This window comes from Xenopus laevis, chromosome 1L (genome assembly GCF_017654675.1).
Source record: "Xenopus laevis strain J_2021 chromosome 1L, Xenopus_laevis_v10.1, whole genome shotgun sequence".
NCBI lineage: Eukaryota > Metazoa > Chordata > Amphibia > Anura > Pipidae > Xenopus > Xenopus laevis.
In genome coordinates, this window is record NC_054371.1 from 176,049,869 (window position 1) to 176,070,323 (window position 20,455).

The 20,455-nt window shown below is 38.9% G+C and overlaps 1 protein-coding gene across 1 annotated transcript; it reads right to left on the reverse strand.

The window, feature by feature from the left end:
- Positions 1 to 639: 639 nt before the first annotated feature.
- tmem120b.L (transmembrane protein 120B L homeolog) lies at positions 640 to 17,026 on the reverse strand (the record flags this gene model as incomplete). The annotated part of the gene is given in 12 exon segments (NM_001095807.1): positions 640 to 1,239; positions 2,542 to 2,610; positions 4,138 to 4,202; positions 4,412 to 4,504; positions 5,680 to 5,741; positions 5,990 to 6,055; positions 6,888 to 6,977; positions 8,220 to 8,315; positions 9,142 to 9,201; positions 10,465 to 10,581; positions 11,472 to 11,590; positions 16,903 to 17,026. Coding segments are annotated over 12 exon segments (1,008 nt in total). The 3' UTR covers positions 640 to 1,131.
- Between the last annotated feature and the right edge of the window lie 3,429 nt (positions 17,027 to 20,455).

A 20,455-nucleotide genomic window follows, 5' to 3' on the forward strand; every position in this document is an offset into this window, starting at 1 on the left:
TATTTTACATTTTTTTGGCCTCATATTTGGAGTTCCCTCTGTCAATAAGGTATTACTTCAGACTGTATGGAGCCGGTACAGGGCCCTTACAAGTATTTCTCATCATTTATTAACACAGTGCTGACATTTTTTGCACTGCTTTACAAAGAGTGTTCATCAGTTGTATCAGTTCCTGCCCAAATGACGCTTACAAGGTCCTTATCCCATATGTGAAACATACACATTTGTCAAAATGATCAGGAGCCAGTTAGCCAATAAGATTTCCATGCTTTGGAGTAGGGATGCACTGAATCCATGTGTCTGGCCGACCCGAATCCAAAAGATTACATGACTTTTCGACACACAAACAAGGAAGTAATACATTTCTTTAGCTCTTTCCCCATCGTTTCTCTAATTTAAATATGCAAATTAGGGTTCCGATTCGGCTTGAATCTTTCACAAAGGCTTCGGGATTTGGCTGAATCCTACAATAGTGGATTTGGTACATCCCTTCCTCCCATACCTGTCAGAGAATGCTACTATATAAATGTAACTTAGACAAAGGACCACAGAACACTCAGTGTGCCATTACCAGTGCAGTGCCATACTGCTCAATCCATTTCCATCGGTGGGAAATACCATTCTAAAGCAGGAAATTCACAGTAGTAAACATTTATTTTTAATTCCCTTCTAACATATAAAGTGAGCTCATCCTGTGCCGTTATTGTATTCCCATGTAAACATTGTACCAACCATAACATACTCTTTTAGGTTACCACTCTTTGCATGTGTGATTCTGAATGCAATGTGGCAGAAATCAATTAACAGAGATTAGTACTAGAGTCAGAAATTCCATCAGCAGCCACAGAACACAGTGGTCTGAAACACAGGCCTGACGTTTCCTTTCCACTGTGGGGAGAATAAAGCAGCTTAAAATGGCAAGTACAAAAGTCTCTCCCAGAGGGAAACTGGACGGCGTCTTTACATCCATCTTCCAATCTATCATACCAACTCCATTGTAATAGCCCAGGCAGGGTTCCAAAGTGTGGCCCTGCACTTTACAGTACACCCTCATGCTGCAGTCCATGATGGGGTGATGGAGGGGGACAAATGTTCCATTCAGTATAAATCTGCCCCCAGTTTAAACCAGGTTCAAGGCTTCTTTAGCTTATTCTTCTGAAATTTTGTGTGAACCACTTTTAGCGTTGTCAGGAAGTTTCCCAGGAAGAGCAGGAGAAATGTGAGAGCCAACACAAACACCTGCAACAGATCCATCAAGAATTAGTAGAAAAAGAACATTTTAAAATTTAAAAAGTTGAAATTAGTTTGGCTGATTTCGACCATATTTTACAAAAGTTTAGTTCCTGATGTTTCTATAAACTGTGGGTTTATTTCCATCCCATTCTATTGCCTCTGTTTTAGCTGCAGAGTGCTTAGCAGATAGGTTAGATGTCTGAGGAGTCACGTCTCCTCTTCCTACTGTGATAACCTGGCCCACCACACCCACATGCTTTGTTGATACAATAACATAACAGTTCAATGACAAAATGTGAGATTATTGTCGGTTTATATCGCAATAAACTATTTTACAATTTTTTTGTAATTGTACTCAGTCTGTGATATCATTGAGTCCCCAATGGGTAGCGCTCCACGAGCGTTTTTTGCTGGATCAACGCCCACACCAAGATATAATTGGACTGAAGGAAAAGTTGGAGGTAACAACTACATTACATTTGACAGTCTTTTCGCGCTGGGACGCAGAAAGCAGCACTTTTCATTCAGTCCAACTATATCTTAACGCGTGCGACTCCATCAGACTTGTTGCAGGTGTTTTTTCGGTGGGCAACAATCCAACAAAAAACGCTTGTGGAGCTCTACCCCAATTACTGTTCTCCTTTAATCTAAGGCTAAAGCCACACACAGCCTGCATATAAATGCAAGTGCAGACACAGGAGCGGGTGGAGGCCAGCGGATTGGCTGATTCTTGGCCTGTGCATATATCAGCCCAGTGTGCCACTAGACAAAATAGGAAAGTTGATTTCATTAAATGTTGCAATTTCAAGAAGTACAATACAAGTAATGAATACTTTGCTTCCCTATTTCCTACTGCTATTAAAATTCAAATCGTATTTTCCTTCCCCTCGTTTGACACATAGCTCAGGAGTATCAGAGAAATGAGAGCAACTAAAAAAAGCGAGTCTTAACCCATGAGCTGTGTCCCAATTAACCCTCACTGTGCCACTTTATTTTTAATCATGTTGCCTGTGAGAGAGGTGAACACCTTGTTACCAAAGCACCATCAGTATAAGTTTCTTTTAAGAGTTGATCCTCAATCCACAGTGCCATTGAATCATTCCACCACCTCCATGTTTGCCTGAGAACAGCTGGCATCCCTTCACCCGCCAAACTGTGGGGCTGGCCCCAGCAAGAAGGCTCATGGTAGTGGTTGGGGGGCTAGGCTGAAGGCCAGTTAAGGAATATGTAGAATATAGGTGTTTGCTCCCAAGATACTCCCGAGCATAAAGACTTATTTCCTGATAAGATATGACAAAAATACATTACCTGCCATTCTTTGCATGCGTCATGTCTTGACAGCCCGAAGAGAGTAATTGCATTGTACAGCTGCCAAAACTAAAAATATAATTGCGGTCAGAATTTTAGAGAATGAAGAAAATAGAAAGGACTTCAGTAGTGTTATTAAGCAATTATGTGGTGCCCTCTACTGTTCAACTGATAGTAATGACACAACAACCAAATGGAAACAACTATATATGACACTAAGATATATAATACACAAAAGCTATGAATATCTTGTACATTATACTCTTATAAACTGTGAGATCTGATGTCATTTCTGTCACATGACACACTAAATTTGTGTATTATAATAAATAAAGTACCCCCAGTTGCAAAATATGAGGATATATGAGTTCCATGGCCTTCGGCCTCGTGTTTTTATATGGTCATGGAACTCCTCGGTAACTTATAATATCCTTATATTTTACAAGAGGGGGTACTTTATTCACTATATAATACACAAGAGCGATGGATATCCTGTAAATGATATCCTTATAAACGGTGCTTAATGATGTCATCGGTTATAATCGGGGGTTAGTGATGTCATTTCTGTCACATGATGGAGATACAGGCAGTCAGAATTATAACCACATCATCAAACATACGTGGTCCTCGCTCTGACGGGATTTATAAACCTGACTATTGGGCAGATATCAGTTGGGGAAAGCCAGTCAGAGGGCTCCATACATGGACAGTCTATCAGCAGCTTTTATCGGCCTGTGCATGACCACCTTTAGTCTTCAGGGACTTCAGACTTTAGAAAGGTAACTCTTGCTGATAGAAACGGGTGAATTTCAATTAAATATAGATTATTTGAAGAGTGCAGCACTTTGTACTCCGTAAATATCAATATTATTTACTGGCAGCCAGGCACCTGATCAGAAAGAAGGTCAGAAAACATTTTGGGACTTCTAACCTCCCTTTCATCAGGTTCAGTGAAATGTACCACATTTCCTGTTGAATTATTACAAGACAAAGAGACAAAATATTTGTGTGAAACAAATGCTGTTGACCATGAAACATGCAATGTTTTGATCACGCTGCTTCTTGTGGTGGCCTTAGGGATGAGCAAAATACTTCACCTCGTTTTGCTGAGAAAAACACCCATAGACTCAAATATTTGTTAAATAAAATATTGCATGGTTTGAAAAATGTTGCACAAAAACTCCCATTGACTTAAATGTGTTTGGAAAATATTTAGCGGTTTTGCCCACTAGTAAACTGTGGCAGGTCACTCAATGATCTTTATAGGGACACAGGAAGGTAATAGTTAGTGGCTCAGTAGTATCTTATAAGATGTAACATTGCAAGACATAAGTTATAGGCATAACCCCTAAAAAAGGCTCAACTGCAAATATAAGTAGGTATGAAATAAATTCAGCAACAAATATCCTGTGCTACATATGAAGGGCGATATATATGGTTAGTGTGGGACAACAATAAGACATGCAGCTGTAAAAAAACTTGTAAAACAGTTTACAGCTGAAGAAAAAGCAAACTGTAAAAGCATAAAATTCATTTTATACATTTAAATACATTACTTTGTCACAAAATACACAAATCACAAATGTACACACTTACATGGCCAAAAAAGAGGAAAGGAAGAAGAAAAGTGAGGCCTCTCCACATCCATGATTGGAATCCCTCTAGAAATGAAATGAGAACATCTTACAAAGAGTAACAAAATAAGTCAATGAAAAAAAAAAAATGCTGAACGCATATATTAGATATTGGAGCTCTACTTCACAGTAGAGGCTATAGAAAACAACAATAGAAATGCATTTCTGGTTTTATTCGCTTGTCATCTTCCACTTTGGTTAAATCTCTAAGGAAAAAAGGGGAACGAGTTACCTACCAACAGTGAGGTCTAAATGATTTCTCTCTCCTAAAGCACGCAATCTGTATAAACAGCCGCTCTGATAATAATATTGAAGAAACTGTACACAACCTAGAACAAAAGAAAAACTAAATCTGTTACAAATATAAAAACTGAACAAGATCTGTAGCAAAAGTTAAAACAAACATCAAGTACTGCAGCTGTATTCTTTACTGACCACATCCCCATGGTGGCTTACAGTGGATGCAACACACTATTGCACAACAAGGGAAGCAGCAAGTTATTGAACCTTGGGACATTTTATGTCATGTTATTGTACATTGGCTACTAGGTCTAAGGAGCAGCAGGTATTTATACATTTATAATATATTATTTTACACTAGGCATAAAGTTAGGGAAGCCCTGTGATTACTAAATACATCCCTGTGTTACTGTACAGTGGAGTCACCATGGTATTGTACAGCATGGGCTGAGGGAGCAACATGGCTTTGTACAGCAGATGTCACTTTAGGGTGCCCCATGTTATTGTAAAGCAGAAGCCTGTACTACTACTAAGGGCACCAAGTTACTTTGTATGAAAAAAAAACAGGTCAGGGGAGCACAATGCTATTGTACATGGAGTACGGGTATAGAAGAGCAGCATGTTGTAGTTTATTGAGAGGCAGTTCACAGGCTTATTATATTGTACATTAGGAGCCTGGTATGGGTAGCACAGTGTTTATGCAAGTCTAAAAGTGAGTAAAGGACAATGTCATTGCAAGAGACCCGAGACAAAGAAGCACTTTGCTAATGTACATTAAGAGCTAGCTAGGGAGATTCATGCTTCTTCAAAACTGACCAGCACTAAGGCACACCCTTAATAAATAATTTATTGCGATGCAGAGGTGTCCTGGATGCAAATAAGAAGTGCAAGCACAAGTGTGTCTGCACAGTTCCTATTTACACCACTGTAGAGCATATTTCCCAAGCACATTAATTTTGAACATTGGCTACCAGGAAAGTGACATACTACTCGTACAACAGTAGGCAACCTAGGCGAATACTACACAGGGTTGAAAATCAGCCTGCTGAAATATGCAGCCCAAGAATCAGCCCCTGCGCTAGCATTAGTGTCCTGTCCTGCCTGCACCTGGAAACATTATGTAGGCCCGGGTGCAGGCATAAGAACATAAGAATGTTTATGTGATATGGCTTTGGGGAGCTCTAAAGCATTTGACTAATATAGACACAGTGTACTGCAGTTTGCCTTGTAGCAGTTCATATTTTATTTCTCACCAATTACTTACTTTGAAATATGGAAAACGCCAGAAACTGATTTCGAAAGATTTGATACATGAGTCCATCTGGCCTATATGGGATATAGAGGGGGAAAAAAAAAAAAAAAAAGAGACAAAACAAATATTTAATCGCATCTTCAACCGTTTCAGGAGTCTATCCCAAGTGCAAATAATCTGAACATCAATTTAACAAGGAAAGACATTAGTTTAAAACTATTGACTCCTGGTTTGTTTATAATAAAACAAACTAGCTCTCGCCACATAAAGCAGTCATGCATCTAGTAAACATGCAGCAGTGGTATTTGCTGGATGGACTTACCATGTTAACATCACCCCCGAAAGAAAGGTGGAGACGTAATGATGGGATACCCACCATCCCTTTATCCTGCAGAGAATATATATTGTCAATAATGCAACATACTGCATTACCTTTCTACACTTTCTAATAAATCATTTGATTGACTGCTTTTACATGATACAATATTGCCTGCAAAGAGTAAAAAGTGTCTAACACATAACAATGGATTTATCGTTTATGGATTTATTTGATACCCATCCAGTGTTTGCTCAAAGAGCAAATTAAAAATTTAACAGGTTAATATTCTACATTTGCTGGCAATAATAGCTGGATCTACTTTACATTAAACTATGCAAAAATAGAAAGCAGTTTGTGTATTTAATCTGAAAACTGTTGAATCGCTATGGCATATCTGCATGAATTCTTAAAAAGACTCATGCAAGATGTAATCATTGTATTATTCATATTATATCAATCAATATAATGGGAAGATGGGTTCAGTTTTTGTTTGATCAGCATGATTAATTGTATAGGCAGCTAGCCAATTCGGTGTAAAATACATGCTACATGAAAGAAAATAGACACTCAAACTTCAACTAATAAGCACTTTTGTTAAATTATCTGGAGTGTGATAGAAGTCTATCAGTGCTGTCCAACATATGCTATCCAGTGAGACCATTATGTAATAGATCACACACACATCTGTATAGTACAATAGCTATACTGTTATAACCTGTGTGCAGGGAGGGGGCATCAAAAAGACAGTGTAAGGCCATACCCTGTCTGAAGGCCTCCAGTCGGAAAGCCTTGATCTAGTTAACAGAAAGGTGCACATATAGAATGGTTTTCCTGGTCTGCAAATGCAGCATAAATATTATAGAAATCACACAAAACAAAGGCCACATGTGGGAGCACTTACCTTGAGCCATTGCTAATGAGGATACTTTCCCTAATGGTCAGTGTGCAGTAGTACCAGACTAGTAAGAAATTAAATACTTCATCTGTAACCCTGAAAAGAAGTAGTAGTAGTGTTTAATCAGTTTTAAAAAAGAATTTTCAACAAGCGAGTTCATGGACTCTCTCTGTTACAGTTTCATACATTTGATATATTTTTCAGTGGCTTAAAGGAGAACTAAACCCCCTTGCTAATAAAAACTGTTACCCGTCATAGTCCCCCCTCCCCCCGCACAGGTGTTCACACAAATAAATGCCCCTAACTGTTAATTACCCCTCTTTGCAGAGTCAGCTCACGGGGGCGCAATCTTGCGGCGCTTAGAGAATCATTGGGTCCCTTAGGCAATTTCTGTGGCTTGCAGTTGTTCCGAACCGGAATACTGCTACAACTGCGCATGCGCCGGTACGGCACTTACTTTCTGAATATTCCTGAAGCGCTGAAGATGGCTTTGCTGCACTGACTTTGCAATGAAGTGTAATTACCAGTTAGGGGCATTTACTTGTGTGAACTCCTGTGCGGGGGGGGGAGCATGGGTTTTTTTTATTAGCAAATGGTTTTAGTCCTCCTTTAAAGGAACAGTAACATCAAAAAATAAGTGTTTTAAAGTAATAAAAATATAATGCAGTGTTGCCCTGGTAAAACTGGTGTGTTTGCTTCAGAAACACTACTATTGTTTATCTAAATAAGCTGCTGTGTAGCAATGGGGGCAGCTATTCAAATGAGAAAAGGCTCAGGTTACACAGCAGATTTTGGCCAGATATTAATCAGGGAAGCCAGTCGGAGGGCCCCTTACACGGACCAATAAGCTGCCGACTGTCTATCGGCAGCTTTTATCAGCCCGTGTATGGCCAGCTTTGGGGTAAGGTCACACTGTGAGATTCGGGGAGATTTAGTCACCCGGCAACTAATAGCCTCTTCTTTGGGGCTCTTCTTTAATCTCCCTGAACTGCTTCCCCCTGCTTGAATTAAAAAACACCTGCAGCATTGAAACTTGCGGCGCTTCGTTTTCCGAAGTCCCCGAAGTTACCTCACGAGCAAACTTCGGGCGACTTCAGAAATTGAAGGGCCGCGAGTGCATCGGCACTGGCATTTTGTCATTAAAGGAGGCGCCAGGCACGGGGAAGGCAGTTCGGGGAGATTGTCGTCCCGCAGAAGAGGCGATTAGTTGCCAGGCGATTAAATCTCCCCAAATCTGCCCGTGTGCTTAAACCCTAAAGGAGCACAGTGAAAAAGAACAGTGGAATCTGCTAGTAAAGGGATAATTAGCTTCACAAGAAAAACAAAGCTACAGCTCACCTGTAATTTAGCACAAATCTACAAGTGATAGCTCCCAGTAACAATATAATGGTCAAGTAAAGCTTGAATTTTTCATATTCATCCTTGTAGGCAAATCTGAAAACACAGAAATAACAATGCTGGAAACCTGCTAATAAATATCCCCACAAACTGGATATGGGACAAAAATAATTTAAAAAAAAGTTTAGATAGAAATATATTCAACCAATTGATAGCGATCATTAAATGTAATATTGTGGATCCCCACGGATATGAACATTACTAGCATTCTGCCATTGACACTAGGGAGAGGGGTGAAGAACTAAAGTGAATCACTGAACATAAAATCCACCATATGCACATACTTTATTAAAATAATTCTTATAGAGTAGTGTTTCTAGTGAAAAGCTTGAGCGGACTTCTTACCCACATATGTGATAGTAGCTGCTATCTTAACAGAAAGAATATAAAGGGTACGAAAACAATGTATAATCTCAATAAAGCTCTACAAATACATCAGTGCTATGTAAAGGATAATGAATTACTAAAAATGTATAGAACAGCAATATTTAAAGACATCTTGAACTGTAACAGTAATAGTGATAATTATCCCTTTATGTGCCAGGGAATGTAAAATGTACAGAGCCAACACCAAATTACAGTTTTGTCTGTGTCATAGTGTTAAACATTTTTTTTTTTTTTTTTTTTAAATCTATGCCCCTCTGACTGTATACTAGCTACATGTGGTGCAGCTAAATAAAAAGGAAGCAGCACTTTACAAGGGTTTAAAATGTGTAAAGTCTGTGGGTATGGAGATTTCACTCAGTGTTAAAATATATTAGGCCAAAAACATACAATAAGAATAACCAGAGAATAGAATACAATAAGAATATACATATTGTACAAATACAATTATTGTACATATACAATAAGAATAACTTACTTTGCTTGTGTACTAAGAAGAGTGACATTCACATTTCCAAGCACCAGGTTTAAGTACAAACTGAAGGGAAAAAATAAATGAGATCACCAATTAGACCAAATGAAATTAAAAGTTTTTTTGCTTATTAATGCATTTAGCTTACCCTTGAAAAATGTGTGAATCATCCTTACATAAGGGTAGGTAAATATTAAAGAGGAGCCTGTTATCTGGAGCCTGAAGAACACAAGCCACAATAAAGAGTGTCTGATGACTGTAGCTGTAACACATGGACTTTCACCCTATTTAACACTATAAGGCTAATGGCAAACAATCTTCTATACACCAGCTGAAAAAGCCATTCAGCAGCCTTCAGTTACATGTACGTTTGTGTGCACTGAGAGGCCGATTCTGTGCCAGTCTAGCGTTTACATTCCAGGTACAAAAGAAATAAAATTGAAAGTTGAACTATTTAGATGCACAAAATAAATAAATAATAAAAAAACACAAACATTTTTGGGTGAATTTAGAGATTATGCAAACAAAGAACGAATGATCAGAATAGCAGGCAGCGAGGCTAATGCACCATACACTGGCAGATACTGTATAAGGCATTAGCAGAACAGATTTTCATACATGGCAGATCCACAAGCTGACTGACTTTCAAAGAACATGGGTATTGGCCAGGATCATAAACCTGCTAAATGTATTGAAAGGGTTATTGATATACATACATGCAGGTATGGGAACCGTTACCCAGAATGCTTGGGACCTGGTGTTTTCCGGATAACGGATCTTTCTGTAATTTGGATCTTCATGCCCTAAGTCTACTAGAAAATCATGTAAACATTAAATAAACCCAATAGGCTCGTTTTGCTTCCAATAAGGATTAATTATATTTTAGTTTAGATCATGTACAAGGTACTGTTTAATTATTACATAGAAAAAGGACATTTTTTTTAAAAAACATTTTTTGATTATTTGGAGCTTTTCTGGATAACGGATCCTAACCCTGTACATGTATGGTTAGCTCAAACTGAGCAGTGCATTCAGTGGCATCTATAATCCAAGTTATGTTTTATATTTATTAACCCCTCATTAATTCAAGTTTTATTTCCAGATCTAAATTACAAATGCTTGCAATAGAGACTTGTGCACTTTGTTTTGTTTGCAAAATTCTATGTTTTATGCAATTAACCCATTACAGCCCTGCAAAACCATCAGCAGCTGCAACAAGACGATCGATAGATAGATAGATAGATAGATAGACAGACAGACTATGGCTCCATTAAGATAGTGTTTTGCAACAGTCACAGTCAGTGCTATGACAAGCCAATCCTAATTTACCCATTTTTCTTTGGCAAATAGGCTTCCATGTCAAAAAACGCATTGCGCCTCTCTTTAATTGTGCCGTCTATTTGCTGTACGAGTTCCTTTTCTTCTAGATTAGAGGTACGTTTTAATCTGAAATGAATAAACAGATTAAGTGAGATTAAGTGACAATCAGTGACCACATTACAGAACCTGGTTCAGTGCGTGACCGAAATACCAAAAAAGAAAATCTGGTTTCTCCCAAATTTTTCAAGCTGTGAATGACCTCACTTCTATTGTGCATCTATATGTGTGTGTGTGTGTGCTGGGGAGCATGCCGACTTCCTTATACCTGAAAATCTTTTAAATGTTTCTAAATTACAAAAACTGGTAGAAAAATATTTAAAAATAATTAAAAGCATAAAAATAAGTCTGTGTATCACCATCTCAGTCAACAGAATCGGATTTATTTATAAAGCTACACGTTTACATAACATGACACAGCTTTATAAATGCTCTGATGGTAAACACTCCTTACCAGTATAAGAGTTTCAGTGACATAGGTGCTGTATGTCAGGACAAGCATTAGACATGATTCTGCAATAGAATAGGTTAGATCACTAAGATACCCAAGCAAACGTAAACAACCTGATCTGCCAGGGTCTTTAGCAGGTGTGCAAAATTATAGGTCTCCCTTGCATACAGCTCATGGTGAGCGTAGGAAATTACTCTCCCTAGTTATTATATTACCTTTGCTGCAGGTATGTACATGTAGTGCTATTCCCTAGAGGGAAAGGGTGAGCAGTATAAAGCAAGTTTCAGCTTCAGATGGATTAAATGTATACACTACATAAAATGTGTTTATATTATTCCAAAACTGGTAGATCTTTCACATACACCTTGTGGGACAGACTGGTGTTTATCGGTGTTTCTAAAAGAGTATGTGCAAGTAGTATCAAGGCTGTACTGCACAGCACTTCCACCAGGCAAAGTTTTTCTTATTTCTCCGTGCTTTAGCCCCATAGACCGAGCAGTGATCTCACCCATGAAGGTTGCCTTTAAACTCAGTCAGACGCCTCTTATGCTTATTAATACAACTGCTGCATAGGTTCTGAAGGCTGTTCAGTTCTTCCAGCTTCTGTTTGTATACTTTATGCGTTTCCTGCATTACAATAGAGAGAGATTTTACAGAATAATAAACAGACTACAAATTGGGTTTCATAACATTTTCGCTAATGAACAAAATGTTGAATGATTTAAATCTGTCCCCTGCTATTCTCTGCAATAATGAGGACTACTGAAATTTTGTAGCAGAATCCCGTTCTCATAAAGTAAAAATTTCATATCCCACATTGCCTTGTATTCTTCTTCACAGGTCTTCTGATACATTGTTTGCCAAGGGAAAGATGCGGCTTTAAATTAACTTTAAATGAAATAAATTGCATCTGAAGCTTAGGCTTACAAACATTTTCTGATCTGACTGCCTACAAAGTGCGGTCAGTACTAGTAGGGATACCTGGGAAAGGTAAGTAAATGGTGATCTTCCTTAGATCAGTGATGTGAATATCAGGAATGCCTCATTTCTAAACAAAATTTTAAAGGAATGCTTAACCTTCAATATAACTTTCAGTGTGTTATAGAATGGTCAGTTCTTAGCAACTTTTCAATTGGTCTTTTAAATTATTTTTTTTTTTAATAGTTTGTAAATGATTTGCCTTCTTCTTCTTGTGACTCTTTCCAGCTTTCAAATGGGGGTCACTATGGGCCCTGGTAGTCCCAAAAAAGTAGTGGCAGTAGTTTTATTGTTATTCTGGGGTTTTTTTGTTACTTATCTTTCAGTTCAAGTTCTCTACTATTCCATTCATGCATTCAATGGTTACTAAGGTGATTTGGACCTTGGCAACTAGATAGTTGATGAGCAGGTGAACAAAGAGCTAAATAATTCAAAAGCCAGAAATAAAAAATGAAGATCAATTGCAAATAGTTGCATTATAAAAGTTAATTTATAGGTGAACAACCCCTTTGTGGGAGATAGAAATCTGAACATTAATAAATGTGCCCCTACTTACGAGTCATGAAGTATGTGTGTTAATTTAGATTAGTACAATAAACTGAATAAAACAGTGTTACTCAAATAGCGAGAAGCAATGACTGGTCAAGAAGTTCTGGTAAATTAACTCCAGCCTTCAGGGTCTCCCATTGAGAGCAGTGCAATCTGAAAAGGGACATTCTATGGATAAGCAAAGGTCACAAGCCCTTTTGCGATCAGGCACACTAAAAAGCCAAATGGGATCCAAAACCCATTGACAAAGATGTGTTCCGCAAAAGCCCTGTTCACTGAATACAAGTAGAACAAGGGGGTATGCTGGCCCTTTAATATTTTGGTGCCTGAACAAAGTAGCATGTCCTAGTTCCGGATATTAAGGGCTGTTAGGAACAACTATTCTGCACACAACTTTATATCTGTAACCTTGATCTTTTCCCTCTGTGTTTTTCAATCGTATGTAGAGATAAGCTTTAGTGGCACTGCAAGCTTTTTCAGTATTACATTTAATCTAATTATTTTGCTCTATGGAAAACATATTGTCTATTAGGATGATGTAAAACCCCTACAAACAAAGTAGACTAAATCAGATGTATTAGGGGCTATGTGCTATAACAAATGTGAGAATTCATTAAAATGTGGATATTTAGTAATCAGTATTGCAGAGATATCCTATTTTCTATTCTAGGGGCTTGCATGTATATGGCACAGCTGCAATATACTTCGGTTCAAGAGTACTAAATAATTTCCCAGAGGGCTCCCAGCCAATAACAAACCCATTAAAAAAAATAATAATAATATATATAAATTGTTGCAAGAGTGCTTCCTAGATGTCAGATTGCCTGGTGTGTCCTAGGGGGGGGCAATTCAACACTGATTATATAACAAAAACACATGATGGCACAGCTCTTCACTTTCTCATTTGCTGATGAACTATGCGCTGGTCAACACGGTCCACCAGCAGATTAAATTTTCTTACCTGCCTGATCCTGAAACTGACTAATATCCACTAAATCATAATGAAACGATTTGGGAGTAAAATCAAAAACAGACAAAAACCGGTATAATGAAGACAGTCTCTTTATTTGTCAGAATTTAAAAATAAATAAATAAAATACACAAGTTCCCTGCTGGGTTCAGTTGCTAGCCATAAGCTACACCAAAAACTGGTCACACAAGTCCCATAGGCTCATCTGCCAGCACACTCCCAACCAGTTTAAGGACTACTTTTAGATAGTATGTAGCAAGCTGAATGAATAGGGCATCGTTTTTGCAGATTGTTTTCATTAAGAAATAGCTTAAGGTTTTTGTCATTTTTGACACTAAACAAAAATATGAAGCCAGTTTTAATTTAATACTTCCAGTCACTTCCTGTTCCACAGAAGGAGCAGCGAATAAAACGAATTTACCAGTTCACTGAGAAGACCCCTGATAATAAACTGCTCAAAGGCTGCTTTATAGAGAGGTGAGGGTTGTTTATTAAAAGGTAGAGCTCTGAACAAATTGCCCTGTTTATAAAGAAAGAGGTAACTATGTTAAGTTAAAATAGCCCAAATTTTAAATTATTACTTTATAACTGAAAAAAGGAGATATTTTGCACTCCATTTCACTAAAGTGGTGTTCCAGAATAACAAAGTGTACAATACACACATGATCATAAATACTAAAAGGCTTTTGCACATTTGATGCTCTTTTAACTTAAATTTCTATCCAATATCATTTCTTACTCCAATTTCTGTTTACTCCACCTCTATGAATTCCTCCTCCCTTTGTGTCTAATCCAGACAGAATTTCTGAATGTATTTTATTGCCCAATTATTTTTTGTGTGTGTGTGTGTGTGTTTGTTTTTGCTTTACAGATCTTTTAGACTGGCGTGTCTACTACCTGCAGGATACAGATCAGTACAAACACGAAAAGGCATTGTTAGAAATCTATGATTTGTATTCCAGGGTTAATATAGTTCAGCTACATAGAACTGGATCTGTTCCAGAGTTTCCTGTAAGGAAGGAGAGGCTAGACAGATTTGCTAAAAGGATTTAAAGAGAAACTGCCAGCCTGAGAAATTCACTTGTGGTAAATGCATACATAAAGATAGAAACGAGGCTGCTCAAAGGTAAAGCTATAGCACCAGGCACTGAACTGTTCAAGGTCCCTTAATAGTGCATTATGTGAATATCTCCAATCTAGATAGAACACTGATGTAATCTAAGGCAAAGGCAAGATAAGCAACTTTCTTACAAATATTGCTGACTAAAGCCCTATCTGGATGCCATATACAAGCAGCAGATCAGCAAAGATATCCATTAACCCTCACTGAACAATTGGCAGAGCACTATTCCTCAGGCTCCCTGATATAGGCAGCACATAACATAGGGTTTATCTTGATGTGTCGTGGGTTTTACGTAGCTCTATCGCTGAAAGCTTCCGAGCACATCACAATTCCCCTGATGTAATGGGGGGGTCCTGATAATGCCATGCTAACAACCTCTGGGCTCAGAAGGCATTTTGATTCTCTGCGTGCACAGACAAGCGGAAATTATTGAAGTCAGTTACTGCACATACGGGGGGGGAGAAGCTGCCCGAATAGGAGTGTTATCTGCCTGTGGATAAACATGTGGCATACAGACCTTAAAGGAGATCTCACCTGTGGGGGAAAAACCCTGTACCACATAAGAGGCATTCTGGCTCAGTTGTTAGCACATCTGCCTTTGCAGCCCCCAGTTCTTCTCAAAAAGTATACTAGGATGTGTAGCACACCTAGTCAGCACTATGTTTTATGCTCTCTGCCAAGGAGTTACTCGAAACACCCAGCAAACTCCTCAGACAAAACACATTGGTTGAAACACATTGGGTTAAATATTGCTTAAATTAACTTCTGAAATACAAGTGCCTTGCTACACTCATTTTTCTGAGTTCCTGAACAGAAGGTATTCAAGTGCTCACCATTGCCTTAAAGGGGTTGTTCACTTTCCAAACACTTTTTTCAGTTCAATTGTTTTCAGATTGTTCCCCAGAAATAAAGACTTTTTTTAATTACTTTCCATTTTTTACCATTTCTTTTTAAGTTTAAAGTTGTATGTCCCTGTTTCTGGTGTTTCAGTCTGGCAGCTCAGTAATTCAGGTGCAGATTCTGAACGGTTACAATTATGCTACATTAACTGATACATTTCTCAGCAGGATATCTGGATTATTAGCAACTACTATTGTATCAATTCTAACAGCTGCCTTTAGGGTAAGGTCACACTGGGAGAATCGGGGAGATTTAGTCACCCAGCAACTAATCTCCCCGAACTGCTTCCCCCTGTCTTCTGCCTGCTAGAATGAAAATTCGCCTGCGGCATAGCACTAGCTGCTCTTCGTTTTCCAAAGTCACCTCGCGAGGAAACTTCGGGCGACTTTGGATAACGAAGTGCTGCGAGTGCCATGCTGTAGTATGACTGTCTGCAATAGGAGCTCCATCCCGGTGGTGAGGAATATCACTTGCAGGGGAGTTTTGTTGAAAAAAATTTCTATTGATGTCCCCCAACGTGAGCTTGAGCTCTGTTAGCCACCACCTCCGGTGGTGGGAAAATGTTGATATGACAGATGCCCTTTAAAACAAACCCTGTGTTATTGATAAGGTAGATGTGTGCCTAAGACACCATATTCATTTACTTAACTAACCCCTAGATGAAAATTGCTAAGAACAATACTTCTCCCCATACCCCTAATACCATTTTTACAGAGTATTATATAAAATGTTTGTGCTGTACTCAAGGGTTAGAAATGAAATTTATGGTAGGCTCTACAAATCACATCCAACGTATACAATTGCTACAAATGGCAGAGGGCTGGGGTCTGGAAGAGGTTCCAAAACTGATGCTGGATGTCACAGTGGACAGAGAGAAAGCCTTTAAATGTGGCAGCAGAACTATACCTTGATGCTGTACAATGAAGACTAGCGTAGTAGCTTACATCTTTGCATTAGCCAGAGAGGGGCATGTGATATATTACAAAGCTGTATACAGAAGACAGACTGCATAACCTGCTCAGTAACCAGGAAGGTATCAACCTTTGCCTTATTGATCCCCATTAAGATGCTCATATGCTTTATGCGGAGTGTGTATTCCAGATGGACAGAGGCTCATTGTATGGCAGCAGCAGCAAGGTCACCATCTGGACTGGAATAAAGACAGATGGGTCGGTGTGTGGCACATTAGTTGAATGGCTCCAGCTAGTTGCATGAAGGCAAGGGGAAGAAGGGCACACTATCAGCTCACAGGAGAAACCAGGCACATATGGAGGCACCCGGGCTCTAGTCCTCCTCAGGTACATGATATGCTGTATATAGATATAGCCCGCCTCACAGGTGAGCGTATCCCTCTAGAACACACCAGGCTTGGGTTACAATTAGTCTCTGCCCTCTGTTCTGTGTCCAACCGTCGCTTACCTGTAGCTGCTGGAATTCTTTCTCAATCTCGCTCCATTCCTCCTGGCACTTCTGTAAGGACATGTTAGCAGAAGCCGCTGTGAGCCCGGCCGCAGGAGCCACGCTCACACCTTACGTTACCTCCCTAACTCCATGACCCAGGCCGTCCAGGCTCGAGGTAGGCGGGTTCTGCGCACTACGCATGCGCGAACGGCTTCCCATTCGGCTGCTCCTTGTGTCACGGCATCAGGCCTATCCTTGTAGAGGGCCTTCCCTAGGCTATGGGCGGAGCTTTGTGTAGTGACAGCAGAGCAGCCAACCCCTGGACTGTCACCTCGTATTTCTTCTCCTACCTTTCATATCTACCGTGGGTTTTGTTTGTGAATTAGCCAGTGGGTCCAGTTCTTATCGAAGGGCAACTTCCCCCTTCCCTTTAATATTTCTAACGCCTATTTAACCCCTGTAACATTTAGTATTATCGACATTTAACTGCAGTGATTGTGATTGTCAGAAGCACACGTGGGTCAGGCGATTATCGCAGAAAAGCAATAAATTCTGCCAATCCCAGCAATAATCGTCGGAGGAGGAGGTTACACTGCAAAAGATCAGCAATCAGCAAAAACTGTCAATCACCCCAAGTGCAAAAAATCTGACATGCCACTTTTTTTTAAAGTCGTCATTCGCCTTTAAATTAACGTTTAGTATGATGTAGAGATTGATATTCTCAGATAATTTGCATTTGGTTTTAATTTTTTATTATTTGTGGTTTTTGAGTTATTTAGCTTTTTATTCAGAATTTATTTAGTTTGCAATTTAAGCCATTTGGTTGCTAGGGTCCGAATTACCCCAGCAACCATGCATTGATTTGAATACGAAACTGCAATATAAATAGGAGAGGCCTGCATAGAAAGATGAGTAATAAAAAGTAGCAATAATAATTCATATGTAGCCTTACAGAGCACTTGTTTTTAGATGGGGTCAGTGACCCCCATTTGAAAGCTGGAAAAAGTTTTAAGAAGAATGCAAATTATTTAAAAACTATAAAAAAAAAATAATGACAACCAATTTAAAAGTTGCTAAGAATAAGCCACTCTGTAGCATACTTAAAGTGAACTTCAATATGAACCACCCCTTAGGAGGACGTAATTTCGTTACTTTGCCGATTTACTAACGGGTGCAGCCGTAACTTCACTAGCAAAGGAGATAGACTCTAGCGGTAATTCGCTCCCTTACGCCTGGCGAAGTTGCACTCTGGCGAAGGGACGTAACTACGGAAATTCACTAAGATGCGGATTTTACTGAACGTTACCTCTTGCACCAGAATTGCATTTGCCATCTCAGACCAGGCGAAGTGCAATAGAGTAGATAGGAGTAGCCAATGCTAGCGCAACTTCGCTTCGCTTGCCGCAGTAACGCTAGCAATACTTCTCCAGTGTTCGGCGCTCTGGACGCAACTTCGGATTTTAGTGAATTAGCATTGTCCTGGCTATTTTACGCCTGGCGAAGTGTTGCAATGTAAGCAAAGCAGCCCCTTAGTAAGTAGAATTTCCAAACCTTTGCTCTATGACAATGCACCTGTTTACCCATGTACTGCACTGGAGTGCGTGGCGCTGCCATATTGTTTTTCGACTCCAGCTGTCACCTGCAAGGACTTAGATGGGGATGCCTGCATACCTGCATACTGGTTTAACTGATTGTTCTGTGCATCTGCCCAGACAGAACACCCATAGAAACCACTTATACTTATACATAGTGGGTACGTGCACCCCCACAAAGCACATTGGTTTTATTAATAGAACAGGTTCATTATTAAGAAATGTAATATTTTTTTGCTCACTGTGGGAGCCAAACAAATCAGCACTTCAAACTGAGTTTCACTTTTCTTGTCCTACCTAAATGAACAAAAGAACCAAATTTACCCAGTGCTAGTCTAACCCCCACTAAAATGCTTTTTTGTTAGACCTTCAGTTCTCCCTCCAATCTATCAACTGTGTGCAAAAATGATTTTTCATGCACACTTTAAAGAACTGGGCAGAGGGGTTGGTCAGTGATCAGCTGGCCCAAACTAGTAAACATTTTAGTTTTGTATGGTTTTTGGACCGTGTGTCCAACATCCTGACATTTTTCGTACCATGACATGATTTCTGTCAGATAATATCTTTGCATGTGTTGCTTATCCAATGATATCCATGATTATAAACACTGACCTCAGGCCCAGTGCTCCTCTTTGCTAAACACTACACCGCCCTGTTCCCAGTTGCTTCATTACTGTATCAAATACAAAGTTTAATTCCTACCTTGCACAAATACTTTTTTGTTTTAAGCGCCTTTAGTTTTGAAACTTCTATGAAAATGATTACTTGCAACTTGTATTTGACTTGCAATGCTTGCTGCGCAGCCTGTGACTTTCAGCTCTGGTGAGATATCAGAAACATTTTCCTAGAGTTCAGATTACCACCTTTTTTCAGCCCTCTTTACAGGGAGAGTCAAAGTAACAAGCCGAGAATAATGTGTTCCAATCCTGAAAGATCACATCCCAATATAATCTTGCAAGAGGACACCAGTAGGAGGACTCATTGACAAGAAGTATGTGTGAGGGACAAATTCTAACCTTAGTAAAAAAGCAGTTCCATGCTTCTGTCTAACTTACCTTTTGCAAACATCCCTTGGCAGACTTGGAGTTGTGCATTTTTTAAGCGCATTTTTGGATTTTCACAAAACTGAATGTGTGTCTGTGAAAGTAAGTAAGATGGTGGTGCTGCACTGCATTATTTTCTTCCACAGACTTGTGACTTTTTTCCTTTATTAACCACTGACATAGAGAAAAAACGTAGTAATTGAATTAACTGAATTAACATATTGGCAACATTAAGCGAATAAAGCTTTTCTTGTCCTCCCTAAAGGGGAGCTACCATTGATATAAAATAACTGTAGTAGATATTTCATAAATCAGTTTCACTATTTTATTGTCTTATAGTTTTTAAAACATTTCAAGATATCACATATTTCTTGCAGATAGTCCCAGACTGATTGCAGGAGCAATTGGTTGTGCCAGGTGAATGTTGAGCTGAGAGAATTCAAGATTTACTTAATGTATAAACTGATCAAATCTTAAAAGACCCAAAAAACAACATAAAGCTATTTGATAATGCACACATGTCCCTACTGAAGTGCAACATGCTACACAGTAACAAAGTTAAGTTTGGTTTAAAAAAAGGCCAGAGTCCAAGTACAACCCCTCCAAATGAAACCCAGTACACATATATACACATATTTATACAGATCCTCATATCTATATGCTCACATATATAATGTATGTATGTATGTATATTTTTATTTGTATAGCGCTCCTTGAGAGCACTGAAGCATTGTACAGCAAAACAATAAATTTGTAGTAACAACCAAGGGGTCATTGAAATAAAAAGTAACAATAAGTGCATTATTTGAAATACAATTCACATAAATATGAAATATAATTACAATACAGATTAAGTGCTCAGTGTCAAGGAGACAAAGGCTAGAGGACCCTACCCCATGGCAGGGTAACATACAGACACAATTCGGAGGGGTTGTA